Source organism: Mchenga conophoros, linkage group LG6, assembly GCF_057382185.1.
Source record: "Mchenga conophoros isolate Kocher_MC1m ecotype Shallow Benthic linkage group LG6, M_conophoros_male_GT1.1, whole genome shotgun sequence".
In the NCBI taxonomy this organism is placed as follows: Eukaryota; Metazoa; Chordata; class Actinopteri; order Cichliformes; family Cichlidae; genus Mchenga; species Mchenga conophoros.
Window position 1 is genome coordinate 41822686 of NC_140531.1, and position 20385 is coordinate 41843070.

The 20385-nt window shown below is 43.3% G+C and overlaps 1 protein-coding gene across 2 annotated transcripts in view; it reads left to right on the forward strand.

Moving 5' to 3' along the window:
• neurl1aa (neuralized E3 ubiquitin protein ligase 1Aa) overlaps positions 1-20385 on the forward strand; it is a 68104-nt gene that overhangs the window by 16079 nt on the left and 31640 nt on the right. Inside the window, exon 1 of one of the 2 annotated variants that reach the window (XM_085278122.1) lies at positions 10702-11022. The exons of the other annotated variant lie outside the window; for it this stretch is intronic. Within the exon in view, the coding sequence (XP_085134248.1) occupies positions 10989-11022 (34 nt within the window). The 5' untranslated portion in view covers positions 10702-10988. Of the gene's footprint in view, positions 1-10701; positions 11023-20385 lie in introns of those variants that run through there. 2 annotated transcript variants of the gene reach the window in all.

Here is a 20385-nt window from a genome sequence, read left to right on the forward strand (position 1 = left end):
CAAATAATCACAGCTATGATTTGCAGCTTATTATCGCTCACACTGCTGCTACATATATACTGCAGCTGTGTTCAGAAACCCACCCAAGCACATTTTAATATGACTAAATTATCAGTGCATAGCTATAACCTCCAAATCTCCCTCTCATCTTCAGCATGTATGTTTTCAGCATTGCTTACTTTCTAAAAAGGATTGTTTTTCATGTGCTGTTAATTAAATCTTCTTTCCCACTCCCTGTGAATCCTCCACAGGTCATATTTGAAACCTGAGCATGTTTTCCTCAGACTCACTGTAGCACATCCACTTTCGTTTTTCCATGACTTTGAGATTCTTCTCTACCCTCAAGCTTCCAAATCTTGCCTGGATCCTGTGACTCCTCTTTCCATCCAGGCTCAGGCAAAGCGAGATATCTTCATGCGTTTTTCTTTCTTCCTGGAAAGAAAGTGATACTCAGGTCTGAGCTGTGGGAACAAGAAGAAAACATGGCCTTAAAAAAAGGAGCTCAATCTGCTTATCTCTGTTATGGTCCCACATGAGAAGAGGAACAGATTAGCCCCAGGTAATATCTTTGGTGGCCTCTCCAGTGTCTAATTAAAAGGCTATCATTTTAGTGAGTACATATAAAGCAGTGATTGAGGTGATTTTCCCTCAGAGCTGTGTCTGCTCTGTGGGACGGTCACAACACTTTCAACAACTCTGTCTTCTTTTGATCTGATTTCTGCTCAGCCCAGCTGCTGGAGGATCTAAAGAGCAGGAGAAAAGCCTAGAGAGAGCATACTTACGCAGGTTATAAATGTGGCAAATGAGAGGAATGATAAAGCGGGAGCAACGTAAATGGATAAAAGAAAGCCCCCGTAATCTGTCTCAGTGTCAGGAAGTATAATTTTCCAAACATGACATGAGCCAGCGAATGCCAAGAGGGATACACTGTGCTGATTCACAAAGGGTATGGTTTGGGAAACCACAAAACCAGCAGGCGCACTGATTGATGGCGCCGAAAATCCATGCAAACGGATTCATATGTTTCCTTATGCGGCAGCTGCCCCGTATTAATCTAATGTAATTAACAATAAACACCCCGTCATGATCGGAATTGCAATTTAAAAGTCTCGGGGATCTGCTCTGCGAGGAATTACAACCACATGTCCTCCTGCCTGTGAGCGAGCTGCAGGGAACACAGAGATTGCTCATGAAGTCTTATCATCTTGTTTTTCAGGGGAGGAGCTTTAGCCTTAGTAGAGAAATGAGATAGACTGGTGCATCACATGTTGCCTTTCCGTTTTTTACTTTCATGCAGAATATCTGGCTACTGGGAGAAAGGGCAACCCTCACATCGGGAAATTCCAGCTTTCTCTATGTCACTCAGTCCAGGAAGTCAAATATGAAGCGTGCGATCTGCACAGATGTTCTGAAAGACTCAGTTTTAGCACGGAATAAGGAGGCATTCCAGCGTTCCAGCGTTACCGATCTTCCTGACTCCAGCAGTCAAGCCTTTTTCCTTTAATTTGTCAGATGTCCATAAGTAGTACTGTACAAAACAAGTTATATTGTATTAAATTAAATTACCGGATTATTAATAATTCAGCTCTTTTGACAGCTTCAGCAATGCCCCACTGAAATCCATCACTCCTCACCAGCACATTCTGGGGCAGCGTTATCAGGCAAAGTATTTTCAGATCCTCGGCACCTGAGACAATAAGGCATTTCTCTGCAACCATCCAGCCCAAGGCCGAGCAGCTCTGAGATATTAAAGCAGAGTGACAGATCTAATTATCACCTCCCCACTTCTTCTGCTCCAACTCTGATGAAAAGTACTACATTACAGCAGACACCCTATGCCCTCAAACTAACTTTCACCTTTGTTAATAACTAAGAGTGTAGTTATCTGGAATACCTGCTGAGGGCATGTCTCAGAATAGAGAGAAAGAGATTTGCAACAAGGCTGAATTTATGAAAGGAAGACTGTCATTATTCCAGCTCTTGCTGCAGTGACTGTGCAAATGCCCCCTATCTCTCACCTTTCCCCCCCGTCTGCTTTCGCATTTCTCATTTTGTCTTTTCACAGAGATCTAGACGGTGTCACAGCTCTGTGAAGTTTCCACTCCTCTCTTTTATCGTATCCTGTTCCTGAACGCTCTAAGGGCTCCGCTGATATCCCATATGAGACTGCGCTGAATGGGAGGTTTTGTTTGCACACACGTGCTGTGCAGCAGACAATGCCGGCTGCAGGAGAGCCACTCTGCTGACCTCTCTGCTTCTTGGCATCTGCTGCCAGATTCCCTTTCAGTCCTGTACAAATCACTTAGAAAGAGGCAGCGAGCTCTGTTTTGCTGGCAGGATGTTATGGTGCACAGCTCGCACCACTAAACTGCTGTTTTGTTTTGTTGTCTCCCCACACCGCTACTGTTGATGGAAACTGTGTCGAGCTGGGCTAATGGGCTGTGGGTGTGTTTGTGTGTGTCCCCGTGCACTTACATATGCATTCCCGGTAAGAAATGCGCAATTCCTTTCGAGTAGTGGTTGCCGTGGAAACCTTGGTCAGGTCTGGTCTCCAGCTGCCATTAAACAGTGAAGCGTGCTGGGACATGTGGCAATGGGGGCTGGTTAATCATCAGCCACTATATCAGATCTGTGGCCACGTTAGTGCTGATGGTTGCACCACGAACACTTTATTAAAAAAAAGAAATACATTTGCTTCAGATGTCAGAATTAAAATGGTGCCCAGTGCAAATGTACTGTAGTTGGCGTGCAGGGTGCCACACACCATCACCTAAATGCTTAACTAAATAAGAAACTATTAATGATTTTAACAATGATTTAAAAAACCCTGTTATGAATAGTCAAAATTTACTCCTATAACAAAAAGTTTCTTCTAAACCGGCAGTTTTCAAGTGACCACGTGAAGTCACTGGATAGTTGATGGATGGATGGATGGATGGATGGATGGATGGATGGATGGATGGATGATATATGGATAGCTGATGGATGGATGGATGGACAGTGTTGGGGAGTAACGGAATACATGTACCGCCGTTACGTATTTAAAATACAAAATATGAGTAACTGTATTCCGTTACAGTTACCGTTTAAAAAGGTGGTATTCAGAATACAGTTACTTTGTTGAAATAAATGGATTACACTGCGGTACTTTCCTGTTTCATTTTGTCGCAGGTCAGGACTGTTTGGGTTTGTTTGACAGCTACGTGCTGTTGTTCCAGGCGGCAGCGTTGCGGTTGCCATGGTTACAGGGTAATGCTCTCGCTCTGCGTGTTTCCTGGGTGAGAGAGCGCCTTTTTGTTGTTGCTGTTGTGCTAAGCTAATAGGCAGAATGCAGAATGTAGCATCATGGGCAGTGTAGTCCGTGTTGCAGGGAGAATGGACTGCCATACTCGTTATGGGTCTGTGAGCAAGGAGGGAGAAAAAGGGGAGTGGAAAGGTACGAGTTGTCATCGAGCAGAAACAGGAGCTGGAAGCATGTAAATATAATAATAACCACTGCAGCCAAGAAGAGAGCCTGACGAGCCCAGTTGTAAGTAAGCTATTAAGACTCGACTGTACACCGTGTTCCTGTTTTCCTCCGAAACAATAAGTTCCGTTGGAGCAGCCTTTCAACGCCTCTCTCTGTCTCTCCCAAGAAAAGTTGACCCACACAACAAAGTAAAGCTAGTTTTCGGCTACGAGCCGACACGGAACCAACGTATTAGTCAGAGGTCCCTTTACTACGGTTCGGAGTCGCGGACCTTCAGTAATAGTAATAAATCACACAGCAATAGGACATTCATGTTGTTGTAAACAGCATGATAATATGTTAAGTAATCCAAAGTATTCAGAATACGTTACTGTCATTGAGTAACGTAACGGAATACGTTACAGAATACATTTTGGGGCATGTATTCTGTAATCTGTAATGGAATACATTTTAAAAGTAACCTTCCCAACACTGTGGATAGTTGATGGATGGATGATGGATGGATGATGGATGGATGGATTTTGGTGAAGGTTAAAGTTAGCTCACGCTCTGCTTGGCCTCACTTCTGCTGTAAAAATCAGTTATTAAACTAAAAGGTTTTGTGGTCTTTGTGCCTTTTGGAGCATTTTTAATGAAACTATTGAGAAATAATGTCTCCTGCTGTGTGCTGCTGCCTGTGCTTCAGGAAAAGTTCTGGTATTTTAATAGACTAATAAGTACATTTGTGTGTTTGCATGGTATCCCTACACTTTATGGATCTTTAAAACAGCACCAGTCCCCGGTGCACTTACACACAGTTAATCTAACTACAGCAGGTAGCTTGAGCCAACTATGCTGAAGAACGTGAATACATGCAGAGCTTGTGCATGTATTCGTGCTATCTCTTCATGTCAGTTTGACTGCACGAGGTTCAGATCAGGGGCTGTATTCACAAACATTCAGGGAGCTCTTGCAGAGTTCTCCTAATGTAGACATATAAACTATAAACATTTATAGAAAGGAGTCCTCACTTAAGAGTGATTTAGGAAGCTCTCAGAGTAACTCTGAGCAAGAAGTGAACAAAACCTTTTACCTCAGCGAGGCGATGCGGCTGACCCGATTAACAAGAATACATTTTTGCCAGTTTTCAAGTAATTCAGCCTCGTAATCACATTCATTTCTGGCATCATTGCATTGGATGGGAGATGTAAGCGTATCTTTAATGAGATCGGCTACAAACATTATCCCCGCACCATCTAATCTGCTGTTTCATTAACTCACTGTCATTCGGAGGTATTTCCTCTACCTTTTGTCTCTCCACTATTTTCTCCTGCTTAATAAAGCAAAGGAAACTCTTAAGCCTCTAAAAAGGCACTCCTTCCTACTGATAGCAGTTTTTCCACAATCTAGTATAAACTTCAAATGTTAATTCTTATAAAACATCATAAATCTAAAGCTGCATACACAACACAAATAGTTTGCTTTGACGTGGCAACCAGAGACCACGCAAAGTTGATAGCATTCTGCAGTTTCAAGCAACTACACCTGAAATATCCACCAGCAACAGGAAGTGGGCGGGGCCCAAGATAAACTTTTCTCAACTTCCAGGTGAGCGACTGAAGCAGTTACCCATGCGACTGAAAAGTACAAGTGATAGACATTTGACCTGGTAGTAAATACATTAAAAAGTTACCTAGGCCGGACCGGAGCAAACGACCAGCCGTCAGCTTTGACCAGTGAATCATTTCCAGTCTGCTTAAGACTTTTTTCCAGATTCTGCCCCAAGCAGCAGCTCTTTGTAATGGGAAGCTTTAAGAATGTGGCCCCAGGGCTCTGAGCGGGCCACACCATCTGTCACAGGACTCCTCGTTCTTTGTAACTCGGGCTGTATGTTTGAATTTGATACAACCTCCAAACAAATGAACACCCACAAACAACGTCTATATGCATGCCAGTCTGTTAATAACAGACACAGCAGTACAATCAATGAAGCCCTTTGTTGGGGAGCTATGACCTTTCCACAGCTGTCCTTGAATTTCACATGTGAGGCTTCCACAATGTATTCAATATCATATGTAGATTTTATACAGGCATTGGTAGATACCTGTCAAATAGCTCTCAGCAGGTTGTAGTTCTCCCGACTCTTTTTGGCTAGAACTTGGACGTTGGAGTCCTTCCTGTATTTATTGTAAGGAAGTCCTTAGTACATTAACCAGAAATCCTTTAATTTCTGGTTAATGTACGCAGAAAGAAGGCGAAAAGCAAGAAACTAGAGAAAGAGACCTTAATTCGGGTCCATCCTGCTCTTGATTATCTCAGCAGTGTGTTTCGGTGTAGCTAAAGTCATAATGATGCTGCTCTTTACATATTTTTCTGTTTTTGTTATGAGAGAAACAAACAAATTCAATCGAGGCTTTTTTTCACTCCATTTAATCCTGTTGAGGTGCAGAGTAAAAAATAACAAACCTTTATTTTATATCTACCATTTCTTCAAGAAACAATAACCAAAAAGCATATTAGTCAGTGTGGACATCTTACATTTAAAAGGGGTGATCATCTGAACATTTGAAGCAACAAACATAATGCCACAAAGCAGCTGTTACGCATCCAAAGCTGAAATATGGGCATCACCATATGTTGTATCCCATTCTGAAATCTCAAGTTTTGGTAGCCATAAAACATCTAGGATTATTACACCAAACCTGATGAGATCTGGATCTGGTTTAGAAATGAAGGGTGTTGGTTTCTGGTCTTTTGTCCTCTAAATGGGACCAGAATTAACCAGTTCAGTATCTTGTTATATTAAATAAAACCTGAAACTAGCAAGAGAGAGCATAAACATATGTGATAAGTGTTTACTGAGGCGTCAAATCAAGTGAGAGATTGGGTTGTTTTCTCATGAATTTACATCTAATTGTACTTTTTTTGGCAACCAGAGGAGCTGCCCCCTGCTGGTCATAAGACAGAATGCAGGTTTAAAACGCTTTAATTTTAAACCATCTGTGGTATTAATGTTCATAAACAATGTCATTGGTGGCTTCTGAAGATGCTGACTCTGCACTTCTAAAAGTGAAAACATCCAGCACAGAATCAGGAACACATGAAGACGAGTAATCCATCCAAGTACCCGTTTTCTTGTTTCACTTTAGAATCATCCTGTTTCTGAGTTATTTAAAAAACAGACCAAACCTAAACAGAACAGAAGTGTTAATAAGGCCCGAAGAATTCATGAGGTTCACATGAAACATGCCTCTCATCAGATAGGCCGTAAATATCAGCTGTAGCTGTACGCACACACCCATCTGATGCCGACTAAAGTGCAGCGAACCGTGAATCGCCACATAGTCCAAGTTATGTAATGCAAGTTTATGTACAGACTCTCAAAGATGCACCTCGACCCTGTTGCAGACAGGACTGTGGGCCAAAGGAGGCTTTCTTTCTAAAGGTTAAGGCTGACAGAGCAGTGACTGCAGGAAGAAAGAGTTACTGTACAAAGGAAGGATGTTCTAGCAATGCATTCGTGTACAGCAGCGGTGTCAAACAAGGTGAGGAAGTGCACTTTTCTGCAGGCCTTTCCTCTGGTGTGTATCTGCGAGGTTACACGAAGCGCTGGTCTGACGTTTCTTCCTAAAACTCATCTGGCCAACTTCCAGTCGCCGCTCTTTTCACAGCCATGTCCCTTGCGTGACAAATAGCTGTTATACCTTAGCGCGATGATGTCATCCCTTGGGACTTTTAAAACTCAGCAGACTTGTGGGTGTTACTTTTATTGCTGGGTTTGCAGGGATATTTGTAAGATAGAGGAAATGTGTTTTCTCTTAACTTGCTGTCCTGAGCCACAGACACCACTTATCTGAGTGAAATACAGTCATTTTCTGTCCCCTGATCTGTTTTATAACTATCGATTTAGCTCAGAGATTTTTTTTTCTCTCTGTTGAAAGAAGTCTTTCTTTAGCTGAGTTCTTCTTTAAAATCCAGATTTTTGCAATTGTCAGCAGAGGTGATACTTGAAACCAAATGTGGTTGGCCTCTCATTGTGCTGCGAATACTCTCCAGCAACTGTCTTTACCTCAAATGTGCACACCATGTGTGCGTCTCCAGCATCTCATTTAGAAAACTAAACCTTGAGGTTGAGGTCCTGATTTTATTTTGATGAACCGCCCAGGCAGGCCTTAGTATTTGTTATGGTTACGTGGTGGTAATCATTAAAAATGATGGGGAAACGGGGACATGTAAATATTATTACCTGCGTGATTTAGAGAGTAATCTTTAAACATAAACAACAACGTACAGCATTTTGCTGACAGTTGTTTAATGCTCAGCGAGCCAAAAGGATCATCTGTGTCATGTCTTTGCAACTTACTGGGAAAAAGTTGGTTTAAAAGTTGTTGTTTTTTTCTTGATAAAATTATAGATTTCTCACAAAGAACAGTGTCAAATAAATGCTGCTTACAAACTCCAGCGATGTTTTAACACAGTTCATTTACATATAAACTGTTATGTGTTTAAAAAGTGTTTCTTCTAACTCAGGCTGGAAATGAGTTTTCCTCCACTGTCCTTAATTCTGACATCGAGCTTGAGCATTTAAAAGGAGAATAAATCTTTATATTTAATTAAACTGCAAATCCACAATGATAATTGTGACATTAAGCATAGCGAGTGCTTAATATTTCACTCGTGCTATACAGCTAGTAGGCTACCTGAATGCATCACTTAATGTAATTTAATATTTCACAGAGAAATAAAATGTTTTAATTAATGTTTAACATGATGGAAATTCACTGATTCTGTACTGGTGTAAAGGAAGTAAACACTCTTCTGGTTCTTTTGATTAATACCAAACTTCACCGTTCTGAGGAAGCTTGTTTCCTCTGAACGGTTTCTGAGCTCAGCCTCTGAGAGGGTGAAAAAGAGCAGACCAACGACTCCCCCAAATCAAAGGGGACCAGTTAAGGTGGTCTGGGCTTCTGACTAGAGTGCCTCCTGGATATCTGAGTGAGGGGTTTTGGACATGTCACACCCAGGACAGGAGAGATTACAACTCTCGACTGACCTGCAAACACCTTGTTGTTCCTCCAGAAGAGCAGGCAGAAGAGGCTGGGAGCGGGAAGGTCTAAGCATCTCTCCCTACACTGCCTCCCGTGTGACCCAGGCATAGACATGCAATAGAAAATGGATTGACAGGCAGCGTGTTTGAGTTAATCAGGGCCAAATGATTTTGATGAAGAATGCAAACAGCTGATACCGGTGGTCTGTGTACTAAAGGTGTTGTTGGAGCTTGGACCGTGGTTATTTCCACCTCAGAAGCTTCCTCGATTTCAGTCTGTAACAGCTCTGCAAATACGAGGCCAAACTGAGCAGCCTCGAGCTCTGTGGATCAGAAGGCTGGCTGAAGTCTTCACTGCCGTGCTAAAAATGGCAAATGGTTGTCTTTTAATTACAGATACAGCCGCCTCCGGGGTGGAAAGTGTTAATGAACAAAATCCAAGATACCCTTGAATGATGAATTCCTGGCATTCACCCATTAGACTCCGGTTCATATATCTCATTTCTCTCACCCTGTCCTGCCATTATCTAAACGCCTGCAGCTTCAGGCCCAGAGTAAACACTGAGTCTGGGACTGAGGGCTGCGAGGTCACCGTGGATAGGTGATGACAGCTGAAGTCAGAGGACTGACTCTTGAGGGGTCACCCAGTCTGTCTGCCAGGGGCCTGAGGCACATAAGGAAGCATGGAAGGTGAAAGACTGAGTGCTGAGAGTAAAGAATGTGGCCACTTGCTCTGTGAGCCTCTGGACCCAAACTTAGCCTCAGACGTGTATCGCTTTCTTATTTTTAAACTATGAAATGTGGAACGATAGGCCATAGGCTACTCCTCTTATCTAGTTCATTTATTTAATTACTAAACCTGTCAGACAGTAACATCTTGCAGTGCATGGCCTAATATGGTGAATTAAGAGTGGAGATTATATCATTTAATAGGAAGGCACGGCACACCCTCTTAGAGGTTGGGACTGCAAACTTTATCACAGATTTAGCCAAAGAACATATGCTGCATAACTTACTACACACCAATCAGGCATAACATTGTGACCACCTGCCTAGTACTGTGTTGGCCCCCGTTTTGTTGCCATAACAGTCCTGACCCATCAAAGCATGGACGAGACCCCTGAAGGTGTGCCGTGGTATCTGCAACAAGATGTTACCAACGGATCCTTCAAGTCCCCTAAATTGTGAGGTGAGGCCAGCACATCCCAGCACATCCCACAGATGCTCGATTGGACTGAACTCATTGCTGTGCTCCTCAAACCATTCCTGAACCATTATCCTGCTGAACGAGGCCACAGCCATCAGGGAGTACCGTTTCCATGAAGGAGCCTACATGGTCTGGAACAATGCCTAGGTAGATGGTACGTGTCATTGTAACGCCCACATGTGTGGCAGGACCCAAGGTTTCCCAGCAGAACATTGCGTAACACAACTTCCCCAATCATCGTTAGAAATCCAGACTTCCTGCACTTCTGCTAAACATCGTTACTCAATGTATTGAAGTCTCTCCAAAATTCCTAAACATGAATAGAAACTTCTGTTCTTTAGTCTCACATTAACTCTCTTACTGGTAGCTGAGGACAATCGTGGCACACCTGAGTGGAGACTACATTCACCATCTGGGAAGTGACCCAGTCTGATGTGTAGTATCTCCAGGTGTGTGGGTTTGGTGGATCGTGGGTCAAAGAGGGTTAGGATTACTGATATGTTACTCATACAGCACATGAAGACTTTGTAGCTGATTAGACATCTGCACACATAAGCAGGAGCGGGTGCTGGACCCAAACAGTCCAAAAACGAGCTTTTCCCAGAGGTGAACACGTGGTCTGACATCATTAACGGTTTATGCAAAATATTACCTGACATTTTTTAACCTTATCACATACACAATAGCTCAGCCTGTGTTTGTCAGGGTCTACTTCCTGTTTAATCCTTGCCCCACCCACACTTTCCTCGTCACACCAATGGGGATGTGTAAATGTCATTATGCGGTTAAGATGGATTTCTTTTCATTGTTTGTTTGTTTGTTTTTAAAGGAAACTTTTCTCCTTCATCAGCTGAGGAAATAAACCCTGTGTGGTCACACTGTGCCCTCGCGCCTTACCTCCCGCTCACCCTTATATCCCCCCATGTTTTATTCCAGCCTCGTGGCCCATCAATGGCAGCTCCGTGCGGCAGTGACAGCGTTAAAACCGCTCATGTCCGAGTCTCCACCTTCTATGTAAATGACAGCGTGAGTGAGTGGGACCCGAGGCGGAGAGCTCTTACTGAATGAGGCTGACGGGGACGGGGGGAGTTGCCTTCACGGACGTGTGTGTGTGCGCTCACAATAATAAGGAGGTGTGGGTCCGCTCTCTGCTGTTTGCATGTACCCGGAGCAGAGCAGCGATAGGCTACCTTTTGGATGCAATCATGTCACGAGCGCTGGGCTGTGCCACGAGAGCATCTGAATAATCCACACCGGCCATACGCGCACGGCAGAAGACTGAAGCGATGGGTGGCCAGATAACGCGAAATGCCTTTTACGGTAAGGAGCAAACATTTGTCATATCTGAGATGTTTCGGCGCCTTTGTTCAGGTCTTTGGCTGTGAGCTGCTCACGCTCTGTTATCAGGTACCAGCCTATTCTTTGCTCACAGTTACGTCACTCCTGTAATTAGAATAGGGGTCTCGAGACGCGCAGCTGTGTCTTCTGATTACGACGTAACAACCAGGATGTCCCCGGCTCCTCGCGCATTGACCTGCGCCCTGTATAGCAGTAAATTGCAGGGAGGTGTTTGCACTGGGAGCAGCTTAGCTGGAGGAGAGGAAAGTTGTGGGGTTTCCCCTCATTACTAAACAGAGCGTGCAGCTGTGCCTGAGAAATCAATGAATTGATTTTTTTTTCTTTTGTATTGTCCTGTATGCCATCACTAAGGTCCCACCAGGGGCGTGTCCAAAGGATGGGGCATGGGGTGGCACCAGGCCCCATAGATGGTATCTCTATGGGGGGGCAAATTTGGCAAATATTGTAGCTTGTGCTCCATACTGTCCACTTAAAGCTTTACTTCTTAGCTTCCAGATTGTAAAACATAATTCTGCATTATTTTGAATTCTGTGTACTGTTACCAGTGCCTGAAGTACTTTAGTAATAGTACAAACGTATCCAAATACACTCGAAGCAGGTGTGCAAATACTTGTTTTCTACACACTGTTTGTATCTGATCAGATATTTGGGTTTCTCGTGCTCCACGTGCCACACTATTCCAAATATCCTGCACAGACCCCCCGGGGGCAAAGCATCCATCTGACAGGGCGGTTGCTGGCTATAAGCAAAACGCACAGGCCGGCTGAATTTCAAAGATGTGTTTTGGTGGTGTAGTGTTCTCTCCACGAGACCCCAGGGACCTTTTGTTCTGTTAATAAACAGTGGAGCTTCTGTATAGGTTCATACTCTGAATGTAGGCCAGCTTCAGTGCTTGTGTGGTGTCAGGCAGAGTTTTTAACAACAATAAGATGACAGTAACCCACCCATCCACGTCCCCACACCCCCTCCTTTCTACAACAGCAAGAAATGAGGAAGTGAGCCGTGCCAGCAGTGTGATGAGGAATTCGTTCCTCGTCTTTGCACAATTATTATTAGCATGGTGTGTCGTGTTTGGGTGTGTGTGTGTATATATACCTATGTGTTACTATGGGGGTTAAGCTGTGTCCCTGATCCTGCAGCCTCTTCTGGTTTTGACCACCTGATCGTTCTAATTAAAGCCCTGAGATTAATCCAATTACTTAAAGAGGGACAAGCTAAGACAGCAGGAAGAGCTCCTTTTCTCTGGGATCAAGGTCAAACGCCTCCGAAAATTAGAACACGGCGTTTTTCTTGTTGTGCGATCAGAATGCAGTCTTACCTGGTATTGGTGTTAGTCTCTAGCAAGGCTGTCATCAGGACTCACAAAGAGGCCCAACTTATTATTTTTACTAACACAGCCTGTTAAAGGAAAACACGTCATTATATTTGTCCATAAAATTCAGTTTTGTGAATTTTAAATCACTTATTGAAAAGTTTTGTGTATTTCTTCAGTGTGAAGTTTGAATGCAAAATTAAATCTCTCGACATGTTTTACTAATAAAACGGACTCAGAGCATGGCTGCTCTTTTGTGCATTACAACATTGTTCTGTGTGTTGATGGCAACAAAATATACAAAATGGTAATCAACTGTAAATTAGAAACAACTCGAATAAAACAGCATGTCAGTTTTCATATGGGAGAGGTTTGTTTTGATAGGGTGGCTTTTGTTTGCTTTAGGCTTTACATGCACCAGGTTTGCATAACATTTTGGTAAAAACCACGTCTAACCCAAATTTACAGATATAGTCGTGGAATTTGGAATCTGAATATAGTTATTATCAAATATGTAAGTCGAACAAATGTTCTGCTGTAAACATAAGGCTGTTTCGTGGCTCACGTGTGTGATGTTCTTGCAGAAATGTGAGCTAAGTCACGTCTTATAAAGCTCGCAGTCTCCTCTTCATGGTTGATGTTAGAAAACTCTCCAACAGAACTTTTCCCTAGCAAACGTTTGGACCCATGGAAAGCGTTCGTGTGATTTCATGTGCCAGGGCTCTGGGACTATTCAGTGTTTGAACTTTACTCAGAACTCGTTTGACATTACGTCTAGTTTTCTTTTGTTCAAAGATGCCTGTACAGATTAAAACTGTTCTTAACAATAAATACTGAATTCTCTGATGTTTTAAGAAGGATACTGAGTGATTTTATTCCTGGATCTCATCACTTTAAACGACCATGGAGCAGTTCTGACAGTTGTGCAGAGTCCTGCACACAAACTGCTTTCACAGTGCATCTGAAATAATTTAACTGTAATAATGACCAAAGCTGTTACTCGGTATTTTATGGTCTTACCTTCAACTGCAGACTTTAGTTTTGTCATCTTTTTTCACTGTAACTGCTTTTTCTCGTCTGCAGTCACGCCTGCCTTTGTTTTGCCAACAGCGACGATGTTTGCTGTCCTCGATGTTCCTCATAGTTGAGTTAAAACTGCAAATTGCTTGCTAGTAAGAACCTGCAGGTACAGCAGTGTTTGAGTGAGTACAGGAGGCAAGCATATGATAACTGGGAGTGATTCATAACCTCAGCTTTAATCACAGACTGTACAGAAAAAGGTTGCCATCATAGCCACTGCGACATCCTGTTTCGAGACCTCCATTTCAGCTGTTTTGCCACCACCATCTTGGTTTTTGGAGGTAGAAGTCTCCACGTGTGAAGGAGCAGCTGATGCTAGCTTTCATCCACACAAACACAGGTTACACCTTACAAATAACAATAAAAAATAGAGTTTTAGTCACCAGAACCACATCGAAAGCCATCATTTTGTCTGATAACTCAGTTAAAATGCTGTAAAATTCACAAACGTGGTCCTGAAGTGCATGGCAGTGAGTTTTTGAAGTGTCTGTGAGGCCCAACAGAGCTCGCAGCTACAGCTGTGTGTGTGTGTCAGCGTTCCTCTAATGGTGGAACTGTTGAGAGGGGGGGAAATTAGCTAAAGTTAGAATTTTAATGTGGGAGTCTTTGTGGTGGCTTCATCTTTCAGCCTCAGAGGCCGACACTTAGTCATGACAGGCAAGTTAAGGCCGGTCCAAAGCATTATGGGTACCCCCCCCCCCCCCAATCAAAGTATAACTGTTTCCATGACAACCCACAGCCATTGATAGAAAGTGCTTCTTTCTAAATTTGAAAAAGCAGGCATTAATTTCTGAACCTTTGCTGTGATGTTTTCTTCTGCATGTGAGCCTTTTTGGAAAATGTGCCTGTTTAAAAAAGAAAGTTAAAATCGTTGCTCTGCGTCTCTCACTGTTTACGTGTTTGCACGAGCACAGCGAGAGCTGCTGGGGAACAGATTATGCTTTCTAAAATTGAATCTCTGCAGGCTGCTGTTCTCAGGTGTGAAGCACCAGAGCACATCCAAACAGCGTTTGCTGAGTCGGTTGCGTAATTGAGTCTGCCGAGTGTGTGGGAGCTCCACTTCTGTGCTCCCGATTGACTGAAAGTGGGCCACTGTCTGCGGCTGATTCGACGCAGCGTCTGGTTGCATTCGAGCTGAATTGGATTCTGTATCCGAATGCAAAGAGAAGCTATATCACAAAGTAAAGATTCGTAACTTTGTCGAATTGGACTGGGGCTCGGTAATGTCACGGGATCTGCCTCAGGTTATTGAACGCACCAGCAGCCTCTGTTTTGTTTTTTTCTTTTTGTGTGTAGGAGAGTATAGTGACAGGAACGTATGTCTCTGGGTCAGGTGGCATTGTTGAGAGCGTGCATCAGTGTCGCACACATAGCTGTTGCTTCCTCTAACTTAAAGCATCAGCTCTCGTGACAGGTCACCTTCAAGGCAGCGCCCACACGATGACTTCCAGTCAGTACTGAATAGCATCTCGCATGCTTCAGTCAATACACGCTGCATGTCATTACGCCTCTCCACCAGCCTGCTCTCTTTCTCTAACAGAGAGGCATCGTGGGACAGCATTGTGCTCCGCTGTGCGCAGCCTTGTGATATTATTATTTATTGATTACTGTTGTGTAATCCCTTCCGTGAAGAGAATGTGGTAAGACTAGTGGGCCGTAGTGGATGACGTCAGTCAGACTTCATCCTATCCACGTCTCACCTTTCACTACCAGGCCGTCCCAGTGTGAATTATTTAGGCGTCGCTCTGCAGCAGGTTAAGCTCTGAGCTGTTGAGCACATTTCATTTGGTAGTTATGTTATGATCATTTGTAGCTTCTCATTTGCAGGTGACTTTATTCCGTTTAATGTAATTTCAAATTTAATCCGTTTTGTTTCTGTCCAATCTGCTGGCCATTATAAAGACATGACTGTGGACTCGGTGGGGAATGAATATTTCATATAGTTTTTGTTCACTCGCTCTTTTTTTATTTTTTTTATTTTATGAAACCTGTCCTGTCAATTCAGTTCAGTTTTTTTATACATTTATACAAATCACAAGGGGTCCAGTAGTTGCACTTTCTATTTCCTTCAGTGGAAACCAGTTTGGATGCACATTTTCTTGTTTAAAAACATCGTTATTTGCTTCAGGTTGGCTTTCTAAGTGGACCAGTTGTAAACTGTTTCAGTGGTGGTTTTAAATAATGAGATAAGAGTCTGAACTGTAGAAGTAATCCCTGTGGCCCAAGAGCTCAAAACTCACTGATTTCAGGCCTTTTTTAAAACATGCGGTCGTCTAAAGCACCAACTGCTGGCTATGAGAGCAGAAGACCTGGCTGTGTGCCGTTTCTGTTACTTCTGTTTGCAAGGGGGAGCTAATCAGAAGAAAGTTAGCTTAAAGCCAGGGGGAAGGTCTTCTTTCAGAGAGTGTAACATGTGAAGGGGTCATGGAAAGCTACCTTTGCACAAGGTTGAAAACATGGAGTTCCTCTGTAGCATAAAAATCTGCCAAACTGATACTGAAGCCAATCAGTATTTCAGTTAAAAAGGAGAACTGGTGGTGAGTTACATTATTGTATTACAGTTTGTTGAGCCGCTTGGAAAGCAAGTAAGCTGTTAGAAATGTGCTTGGACTTTTGAGTGACCAACATTTTTTGATTGGTGCTATAAAACTCAGGCAATATTTGACAGGATTAGTATTATGGGGCTTTCAGACATAATGCAGCAAGCTCTCAGAAAGGCATTCTTTCCAAACTCCTTCGAATGAGGTCTCTCTCCCACTTTGTCCTGAACATTCGTCAGGAACCCTCGACGTTACATTTTAACCCTCTGTGCGTCTCTTGGACGTCGTCAATGTCAAAGGTAGGCTGGTGGACTCAGTGGACGTCCCTCAGAGAAAGACCCTGGGAGCAAAGTCAAAGTCATCATCTTTGCAGGAGTTGTTGATGAAAATGAAGAAGGAGCTCTTAGATGGAAGAAGTTAAACTTCTAGCATGTGGTTTGTGTCGGGAAAGGGTGCATTTCACCCAAACCTAGATCGTTTTTTCTTGTAATCTAGCAGTGTTTGTGCCTAAACCTTATAAAACATCAGCTAAAAAAAAGAGACGTGGAAAAATAGCAGTCCAGCCTGGTGTGGTGTGTGTGCCGTGGAAACTGAACTTGTTGTTTTATCAGCTTCTTCTGATACTTGTTTCTTAATTTGATAAGAATCAATCAAGTTGTTATTAGTAGACTTCATTAAGATAAAAGGTTTTTTTCTCTAACAAAAGTGAAAATACGATTGCCACTGATGGTAATCGTTGCTCAGTGTTTAGCGGTCAGTAGTATAGCTAAAGGAGGGAAAAAAGCCTACCTGAGCTAATCCAAAGTAAATTGTTTTTTGGACGGGATCACCTGACACTGATCTGAGCAGTCACAGACCAACAGATCTCTCACGATGTTCCTTAACAACATTTCTGATCTTTTGGTCGCCACCAGCGATGCAGTGACTTCCTGGTACCTGCCCTCAGGTAGAGTAGCAGCCACAGCTACCGTAGCAGTCGGTGCCTGTTGAGTTTTATATGATCTGACTGCATCTGTCACACATGTGTGCAACTTTGGAGATGAGTAATAAGAGGAAACGTAACACTTTGGGTGACTCTGTAAGAGGCACAGCATGTTGTTCTTGTACCTGTACTGTAACGCGTAAAGCCTTCTTGCCGAAATGATAATGCATGTGATTAATTGTCGCCGTTATCGTGTGATTCATTTCACTGTTGCAGTTACATTAGACTGAAATGGCATTTTGTCATGAGTCAGTGCGATTAAATGCATCATCCAGACACTGCTATGTAAACATCATTAAGAAGTTGTTTGTCATTGCCCTCCAGGCTTGTTGGCAGTGTTTTAAATGACGCTGTCAGCTGATCTACAGAGAGAAACATCTGAAAAAGAAGCAAAGGAGAAGCGTTTTCCACCTGTGAAGTTTTGGTAAAGATGAAATGGATTTTATTTATCCGCCCTGTGTTGGTAATGTTTGCAGTTATCCCGAGAGAACGAGCTGAAGCTAAACAGTCCGCTTTGTGTTTTCTTAACAAATGATTCTGGTGAGTGATCCAAAGTACACCAGTATATTAATGCTCATTTACTTCTAATAGGTGCATAAATAAACTGTGATAAGCTTGAGTGGAAATGTAAACCTGTAAGGATCTGGTGTTTGACGTTACACCCTACACCAGTCTGCATGTTTGTTATTCCCATGTTCCCACATTGCTTAAAGGCTTGATGGGCTATCGTAAAGTCACAAAAGTAACTCTGTGTGCGAGGTTGTGTTTTCTCTAATGTTTCCCAGGATGAGCTTCAAGCTGGACTTCACATGGCAACAAGTGCAGAGAGTGGGTTGGTATGTGGGCTACCTGTGCTTTGAATGATACAGCCTCATCGTGTTTCCATGGTGCTAAAATTGGGCGTATCAGTGGAGATCTGGGTCAATGACATGTGCAAACACCGGTCAGGGTTTGTTTTAGTCCCCCTTGGAGATGGGTCTGAGGCTTTGGACACAAAGTGTGTATCACAGCAGAAAAGTGATTCTGCACACACTGCTAATGCAATATGTTGCCTTTGTATATGAAGCAGTATAGCCTGGATATTAGTCTTCATCATTTTATGCAGTGCATGGTTCAAAATCTCTGCACAGCTGAATGAACGGCCGAGGTTCCAGCGAGTGGCGGGTTATATGGCACAATACAGCTCAGCTGTTACCTCACAGGAACATTTCATTTGAAGAACAGCTTTTGCGGGTGTTCCACAGAACAAGGAAGTGATGTACCCACTAGACACGGAGCAAATATTTGAATAGTGTTCTGGACACATAAAATTCGATTAGCATGGGAAACTGCTTGAGTTGAACAAAAAACCTCTCGTCATCCACCTGAATGAAATGATGAGACCGCAGAGATGTTCATTGCAGTATGACGGTATTATCTGTCTGTGTACTGTGACGAGCGATCGGACCTGTCACACATGTGCTGTCATTAGTGGGATAAACAACCCTCTGCACTCCTGGGCAGAGGAATACAAGCTTTTCACCCTGTTTGTTCATAATAAGACATCCTTGACCTTTGGCAAAATGGCTCCTATGAGGCTTTTAAAACAACCTCTTCACTGATAACAAAAGTATAAAGCTGTGTGCACAAGAACGGGTTTAGCGGAGGCAGCTGTTAGACTGTAGTCAACAAGAGTTATTTACATTGAGGGGTCACATCTCGGGCTCTGAGGACATGAGCATACTCCAGGATTTGTGTTCCTGAGGTAATTGGACGACTGAGACGGGCTGCTCGAGGCAGCTTTGTTTTTCTGATAGCTTCAACAAACAGCAAGCCTTAAACAAAGCCCACTAAGTGGGGAAATAGTCGATATTTGGTCAAAAGTAAATTCAAAGCTTAAGCCATATAGTCTGAGTGCAGTGGCCAATGTTGGGGGGGGGGGGCTTCTGCAAAGAAGCTATCTGAACAGCAGGCGACTGGTATCCAAATCAAGTAGGACTAGCAGTAAGTTATCATGCATTTCAGCATTTTTAAGTGGAGCTGGTACAAGAAACATTTTTTTAGCCAGCTGCAACCTTAAGACTTTCTATAGTGAAGGCAATATTTATGCTGCTGCTGTGTTTAAAGCAGTGCCATCACTGTGTTTCATGAACTATCTAAGAATTGCATTAAAGTACATATCCTGAGTATGTTGATAGGTTACCCACACACGCATCCATCCATGCTTCATTCATTTCAGGATTACAGGGGAGGATATACCCTGGACAGGTTATCAGTGTCTTGCAGGGCTAGCACTCAGAGACAGACAACCATTTGCACTCACATTCACACCTATGGGCAGTTTAGGGTCACCAGTTAACCTTGCCGTACCGACTGCATGTCTTTGGGCTGTGGGAGGAAGCCAGAGTACCTGCAGAGAACCCACAAACATGGGTGTGCAAGCTCCACACAGAAATACTCTGGCCAGGTGGTGGATTTAAACCCAGGACCTTCTTGCTGTGAACCAACAGTGTTAACCACCGCAACACTCCGGCCTACCTGAGTTTGCTCTTCTGCAGCAGCAGCAGAAGCAGCTTAAATACTATGGCCTGTATGGGATTTGCCAATTGGATGTATAGACGTTTATCAGCTGAGACATCAGCCGATGTGGGCTGGCACTGAGATGAGCTGATCTGCCAGGATTACAGCTGAGCTTGACTTCATGATGCTGCCTAAACGAGTGCTGCGCATGTTACCTTGGAGAGGAAGAAGTACCACGAAGAGGAGAGATACTTGGATACCGTGTAGTCTTGATATTCGCTCAGAAGTTAAACCAGCTGTGAATTCAGCGTTTCCAAAACGTAACCGTTGACCCACAGATACCTGAAATGGATGCTTTTTTTCTGTGTTCACTAGTACTCCTGTTTGTTTGACTGGAAAAACACAACCAAGCAAGACTATAAATATAACTTTATTGTGTCTCAATAAACAAAAGGCATCTGTTGTAAGCTCACTGATGGCTGCCGAGTGAGCCGATCAAGACCTTTAGATACCACGGGTTGCTAAGGAACATGAATTCACACGTAGCCCCTTCTCTCTGCAGCAGCTGTGCCTCTTTAGAGCCCGCTAATTCATTCAGCTCAAACTGCCCAGGACCACGTGAACCACATTCAACAGCCGCTCCTCTGTAGCACTGCCTAAGACAAAAGGCCTCAGCCGTCTTAAGTTCGGGGCCAGATAGAATAGCAGACATGCTGTGTAAAACTGTAGTATTATTACAAGATAAACACAGACAAACACAAAGACGGACTACAAAGCGTGCTGTTGTCTTTGACTAAATATGTGGACTTATCAGGACTCTGCAGGACATCTGCTGCTGCCCTTGAGTTGGCTTTCATTGTTTCAGGGTCTGGTCAAATCAGGCAGGCCTCTGTAAAACTGAATGTTAATCA